Below are 6,499 nucleotides of genomic sequence, written 5' to 3' on the forward strand. Positions count from 1 at the left end.
TTCTGTCATATATAGAGAAGGCGCTCTGCTCTTTAAATCTGCACATAATTCCCTGCAGGCTAAATGCGTGTGTAACGGTCTTTACAAGAGATGATGCTTTCCTCCTATTACAATAAGAATTAATCCAAACAACCAAAACAGCAAACCTATATTTATGTTACTGGATGTGATTTTTTTTAGGACTTAATAACATAAAGTAGATCCTAAGATAAAGGTCAAAGGCCAGGCATTTACCATGAGTTACTTGTTACCTTAACATAATGACTGAGAAGCTATTTCTCTCCCGTGGTGGAACAAATAGCATGCACTGTAAAAGCCAGCTGCCACCTCTGACCCCTCTTCCTTAAGTTAACTTCTTCCTGCTATTGATCACTTGGATTCCTCTGATGTTGAGAGTACGTGTTAGAATTCCCTTCCAGATAAAGGTATTCCAGAAGTCATTATCCACAGCAGCCTCAGAGCTCATGTGTGAAAATCCCTCATACAGAAAAGGGCCTTGAAATGGATTGTTTAAGCCAGTAATGGTTGGTGTGGCCCAGCCTGTTCTTATAGTCTTTAACTTTCACAGATTAGGGATTAATTAATTGACAAAGTTAATGAAAGAACAGACTCTGACATAGGAGGTCTAACTCATGCAAGGTAAGTGCATAAGTTAAATACTGATAACATTAATTACTTAAATAAAAGGAAACAAGATTGATGCTGAAGCAGGTAAATCATTTAAAATATAATTTGAAAATTTTAAAAGGGTGAAAACGATTCACACAATTCTGGTATTAATGTTTGAGGCACATTAGAATATTAGTAAAAATTTCATTTTTTTTTTTACTATTTCATTAAAAAAATTAAAATGATGTTACATAGATTAAACACATAACAAATGGTATATTAAACATATTTTAAATGTAAATTATGTTCAGTAAATTATTTTTTATTTTGATTTTTGAAAAACACTTTTTATAGTATTCTATATTTTACAAACTCTTTTTTCTTAGTTGACTTTAAAACAAAATAAATAAATAAAAAAATGCCAGATGGACACATCAACTCAACATGCATTCATCTTTTATATCCTGATTTATAATTTCTTGAAGGTCTGCTGATGACATGAAAACTTTTTAGCGCTTAGGAAACACAATGATTGTTCTTAAAATACTGAAATTATATACAGCACAAGTTGTTCTAATAAACGTCTTCCCTTTTCTCACAGAAAATGCAATTGAATACACTTTTGCTCCTGTTCTTCACTGTTTCTGGATTTTCTAAGGCATTAAAGGCAGGTAAGTACCAGGTTACAACCAACAACAAACAACAAACTATTGTGATATCTTCAGAAAGTAATTTAGCCTTTAATGAAATTCATTATGCTTTTAGTTATGTGAACATCAAAGCATGACTGTGAACATTTATTAACTGACAAGAAGGTTGTAATATAGTTTTATACATGAGGTGCATGAAATAAACACTAACAGTAGTTGAGTTCTGTCCAGTAACCTAATAGCAGTTATATAAAATTCACCTTGACACAAAGAGCAAGACTGTTCTAGTTTAAATAACTTTTAATATCAAGGTTCAGTTAACATCTGAAGAGTTACAAGGCCAACTATCAGCACCTGGATTTAATTTATCTCCCACAAATTTTTCGATCCGTTTACTTTGATTATTTTCAGTAATTGTGCTCATCATAATAAAACATAATATTAGTAAATATAGAAAAAAAAGTGTGAGAAAAATATATCCGTTATATGTTTAGAGAAACATGAGTCTTACTAAAATATGGCATATGACTGGGGCTCATTTTTTGTCAACTTTCTATGTTTTAATTTGCAGCAGAGGTGGATGGCATAAGGATAGATGTTTCTGATAAGGAGAGAGAAAATGGAGGTGAAAACCTGGAAGAAAATGAACAAGAACAAATGATGGACAGATTTACAAGCCTAACAAAGAAGACATCTGAGAATAAACCAACCACAGAGGAGAGAAGGAATGAGAAGGGTCCACGCTTTAAAGGAGAGTCAGAGAGAATCAGTGTGCAAAAGAATCAGAACCAAATCTCTTTATTTAGCAATATAGATGATTTCCTAGAGGAAAATCAACAATATATAAGAAGATTTGAGGAAGCGTCAATGTCAAACACAGATTCTGGAATGAATTTAGTTCCAGAATCAAACATAAATAGGTTAGGTTGCAGTAGGGGGCTAAAGATGATTAGAAACTGCACCAATAAACAGGAAAAACAAGTGGTGAAAACCAGTGCTACAATAAAGAAAAATAATCCGCTAATAGAGAAAGACAGAAAACTGGATGCTGTAATTCCTCTTTTTGACAAAAGACGAGACACTAAAGATGATAAGAATACTAAAAGGATAGCTTCAGATTTAAAGTTGAGAAAGGTGGAGGAAAAGGATCCATTAATATTAGAGGCTAAAACAATCACAGCAAAGCAGTCAGTGGATATAAACAAAGTCCATGAGGCAAAAAAGGAGGAATTTATCACCACATTACAAGCAGTGAAGCCAAACCCAGCAGATTTAAGGTTAGTAGGCAAACTAAAATATTTAAAAACAATAGAGGAAAAGAAAACAGAAGAAATAAATGAAAATATACGCACTGGAAAAACAGTATATTTTACTCCCAGGCCAAGTATAACCCTAACTCTGGGGGAACCAAGAGCTGTTACACAGATGAGAAAAGACAACACATTTACAGACAAGTATAATAAAACATCTCCAACCGAGCCACAAGGAACCAAACCTTCCATAAAGCTGAAACTTCTACCAACCACAGTAACATCAATGACTCCAACAACAACCATCAAGAGTAGCAGAAATAAGAAAAAGTCCAAGAAAAAGAAAAGGAGGAAGGAGAATAAAACACCAACACCACAAGAGACAATGAAGAAAATCCCTCCAGCAGTTTACTTTCCATACTTCATGGATGACTACTGCCCACCTGAGTGCGCCTGTTATGGAAGGTAAGACTGTAAACCTTCACCATCAAACACTTTACCATTAAACAATGCATTCTAAACTAATGTTTGTCAGGATTTGGTATGGATTGTTGACCCAAAAGCAGAGGCAGGAAGGCAGAGGTTCTTGTGATTTAATGAAGGTTTACTGAAAACAGAGGCAGGTAATCCAAAAATCCAAAAGAAAACAAAGTCCAAACTAACAGGAAACCAGGAGTCCAATAATCCAAAAAATCAAAACAAGAAAACAAGTCAAAAACGAACCAGAAACCATGGAGACATCAGGGGAATCACTATCAAAAGGAAGAAGGCTCAGAGAGAAGGAGTTGGAGCATGTTTGATGAGGACCCAGCAAAGAAGAACTGAGCAGAGAGGGTATTAAAGGGAGACTACGATAAAGAGAGGAGTAAAAAGCAGATTGGGAACAGGTGTGCATAGAGCAGAACAGAAAAGGAGCTAGGGAAAAAGGAGAACACAAGGGGGGAGCATGGAGCAACAAATAAAAACCTAGAAAACTGAAAATAACCAGAAAACACAACAAAAAAAGAATTAAACCATAAAAAACAAGGAGCAAAGCAAAACTGAACATACAAAAGAAAAACATAACAGAACCAGAACTCTAAAAATGTTATATACTGTGTGATATTTTACCTACTGCAAATTATTGTTACGTTAAAAACCTAATAAGCTAAGAAAAAAAAAAGTTATATAGATAATTTGAATAGTTTAAAAGCTGGTTTAAAAAGATAATAATCTTAATTTAAAAGTTTAAAAAAATATATTATAATATACCTGTATCGGCATTAATGTTTTGAGGTTTCTGTAAGCATTTTTTAGGAGTTTCTTATAGAAGCGCTCCCTGGATTTTTTTTTTTTTTTTTTTTTTAAACCATATTAGGGCAAGTTAAAATTTTTGGTAATTACATAGGACTTGATTTTTGTAATAAAAATATATTTTTTTCAAATGTTACATATGTAATTAAGTCTTGTTGTGCTTTCCACTAACACTCTTACTGGAAATTTTGAATTTTTAAGTATTTCACTAAATGCCCAAAGATAGAATATAAGCTGGTGATTGAAATATAAAAAAAAAAATCAACTAAATTTAAAATAGAAGGATGTCCCACCACATTTGGCATTTTCTAATTCCAAGTCATGGCTGGATATTTATCACCATGCATAGCTTAATAAGCCAACAGATTCAGCAGTAATGTAATTGTATCTAATCTAACTTACCAAGGACATTCGGAGTATTCCCTGGGTTATCCTCATAGGTGTGTATCATCTTTTTATGGACCGTGAGTCGATTGAATAAAGTAATCAATTTATATGCTTTGATTACAGAATTTTATATTGTTGCCATTTTTATGATCTTACACAACTTAACTTTGGTATATGTTTTATTTTAATAAGAACTTTAACATTATGTTTTTTTTTTTTTTCAGAGTTGTCCAGTGCTCTGATAAAGGTGTTGAACAGTTTCCATATGGAATTCCCTATAAAACCCGCAACATCCTCTTGATGAACAACAACATCAGCAGCATCCAGCTGGACTTACTTCGTGATTATTCTTCCATGGAATTAATTTCCTTAAGCAACAATCGACTCACAGATGGAGCCATTGAGGGATCTTTTGAGGAAATTCCTTCTCTGAAGCGTCTCTATCTGGATAGAAATTTCCTCCAAAGCGTGCCAACTGACCTCCCAGATTCTCTCGAGGAGCTGCGGCTGGACAGCAACAATCTGATGATGATGTCAGAGGCAGTTTGGACACAATGTCCCAGACTGCTGGTTTTAAGTTTGAGCAATAACAGCCTAGGGAATGGATTTAAATCTCTTCCTCCAGGTGCATTTTCCCCTTTGCGCAATCTACGTACTCTGAACCTAAATTATAACCAATTGGCCTCAGTGCCCCTGGAGCTACCGCTGTCCATCAAGGAGTTATATCTAAGAGGGAACCATATTAAGCAGTTCAGCAGAGGGGTTTTTAAAGGGATTTCAGAGCTGCTAGTGTTGGATCTAAGTGTAAACAAGCTGAAGAGCAAAGGTCTTCTTTGGGATTCCTTCTTCAATGCATCACACTTGGAAAGCCTCAACTTAGAAGCAAACCAACTGAAACAAATGCCGCAAAACCTTCCTTATTCCCTGAAAACTCTAAACCTTGAAGGCAATCTAATATCCTCAATAAAGAAAACCTCCTTCTCTAAGTTGATTAATCTGGAGCACTTGGGAATAGCAAGAAATAAGATTTTTAAAATATCCAGCGGTGCCTTTAAGACCCTGTCTGTCTTGCACCAGTTAGACCTGTGTCACAACATGTTGCGCCAGGTGCCCAGGCAGCTGCCTGGTGGTCTGCACTCGGTTGCACTCACGCATAACAAGATAGAGTCAGTACCCCATGATGCATTCTGCTGGGGTAATCAAAGTCACAGCAGGCTTGTACAAGTGCAACTGGAATACAACTTCATTGACTTGGGAAAGTTGGATGAAAAAGCCTTTAGATGTTTACGAGGAATGCAGGTCCTGCATTTCTACTGAACTGATAAACTGTTACAATTGAAATAAATATGCTGCTTATTACGTGACTATTTTTTTATATCTCCCCTCCTCTTTAACAAAGACTTCTGTCCTCCCAGACCAACTTCAATAATACTTTTCTATACTTATTACATGTTAAGTCCATCCCAAACTAAATCTTCATTTCTGACTATTTTTCTGGGAAATATTTTCCTTGTAGGTGTATAAAGAAGTTTTTCCATTCAATAAGAGCCCCCTAACATTACGAGAACACAACTATGGGTTTCTAACCCTTATAAAACAAATAGTGACCTAATTGGAATATCCCTCCTGAAAATATTTAAACCACATTTTGCTGTAAAAAATAAAAATGACCCACTAAGAAACAAATGTGGTTAAAGCAATTAATTTGTGATGCATCAACTTCCACGAGCAGGAACATTCTGTTTTGCACAGTATGATATTGTATGGATTAAATTATTATTGTCACTGATAAAAACAGAATGTTGTTAAAGCATTTTGGGTTGTTTTCTCGTGCAGTAGAAAAATAAAATCTTTCTTTTGATGTCTCGGATAAATAATGCATGATTGTCATAAAGAAGTAACTGAAAACAATAAAATCAAAGTCCAGATTCCCTGAGGATCCAGTAACTCTTTTCTGTTTTTCTGTCCATGACTTTTCCTTCCTGTAAACAACAGAGAAAGATAAGTTACTCCAGATCAATGCAGTTATGTTCTGTTTTTGTCTTTTTTGCAAAAACCAAAGTGTTTGTATTCTGACTGGAATGTTTGTATAATAAATCAGATTTCGTTGTGAACCTGGCTTTATATAAGACAGTTTTAATCAATCATGACTCACCTGCAAGCCTTTCTAAAGTGTTTCCACTAAAAACTTTTGACTTTCATTAAAAAGAATAAATAATAAAAACGTTAAAACCCATCTAACATTTGATTGGGCCACACTGACAGACTTACCAGACTGAGGTTCTGTTGCAAAGCTGCTGCATGATGGTG

The 6,499-nt window shown here is 34.7% G+C and overlaps 1 protein-coding gene across 2 annotated transcripts; it reads left to right on the forward strand.

Moving 5' to 3' along the window:
- The first annotated feature begins 428 nt into the window (after positions 1-428).
- LOC119789328 lies at positions 429-6,288 on the forward strand. 2 transcript variants are annotated; one of them, XM_038294167.1, is made up of 4 exons: positions 429-639; positions 1,211-1,280; positions 1,831-2,974; positions 4,414-6,288. In XM_038294167.1, the coding sequence occupies exons 2-4, from the start codon at positions 1,214-1,216 to the stop codon at positions 5,504-5,506; spliced, it is 2,304 nt and encodes a 767-aa protein (XP_038150095.1). In that variant the 5' UTR covers positions 429-639; positions 1,211-1,213; the 3' UTR covers positions 5,507-6,288. The 2 variants fall into 2 exon arrangements, with proteins under 2 accessions (XP_038150095.1, XP_038150096.1); XM_038294168.1 differs by having other exon boundaries at positions 1,834-2,974.
- Positions 6,289-6,499: the final 211 nt, after the last annotated feature.

The sequence above is a fragment of the Cyprinodon tularosa genome, unplaced genomic scaffold (assembly GCF_016077235.1).
Source record: "Cyprinodon tularosa strain WSP-4 unplaced genomic scaffold, ASM1607723v1 ctg336, whole genome shotgun sequence".
Lineage (NCBI taxonomy): Eukaryota > Metazoa > Chordata > Actinopteri > Cyprinodontiformes > Cyprinodontidae > Cyprinodon > Cyprinodon tularosa.

Bases quoted from the DNA above. Each gene is read 5' to 3' on its own strand.
- LOC119789328 (XM_038294167.1), top strand. From the start codon at position 1,214: ATGCAATTGAATACACTTTTGCTCCTGTTCTTCACTGTTTCTGGATTT. The intron at 1,281-1,830 runs GTAAGTACCAGG...TTTAATTTGCAG, and splicing joins TTCTAAGGCATTAAAGGCAG to CAGAGGTGGATGGCATAAGG. The intron at 2,975-4,413 runs GTAAGACTGTAA...TTTTTTTTTCAG, and splicing joins GAGTGCGCCTGTTATGGAAG to AGTTGTCCAGTGCTCTGATA.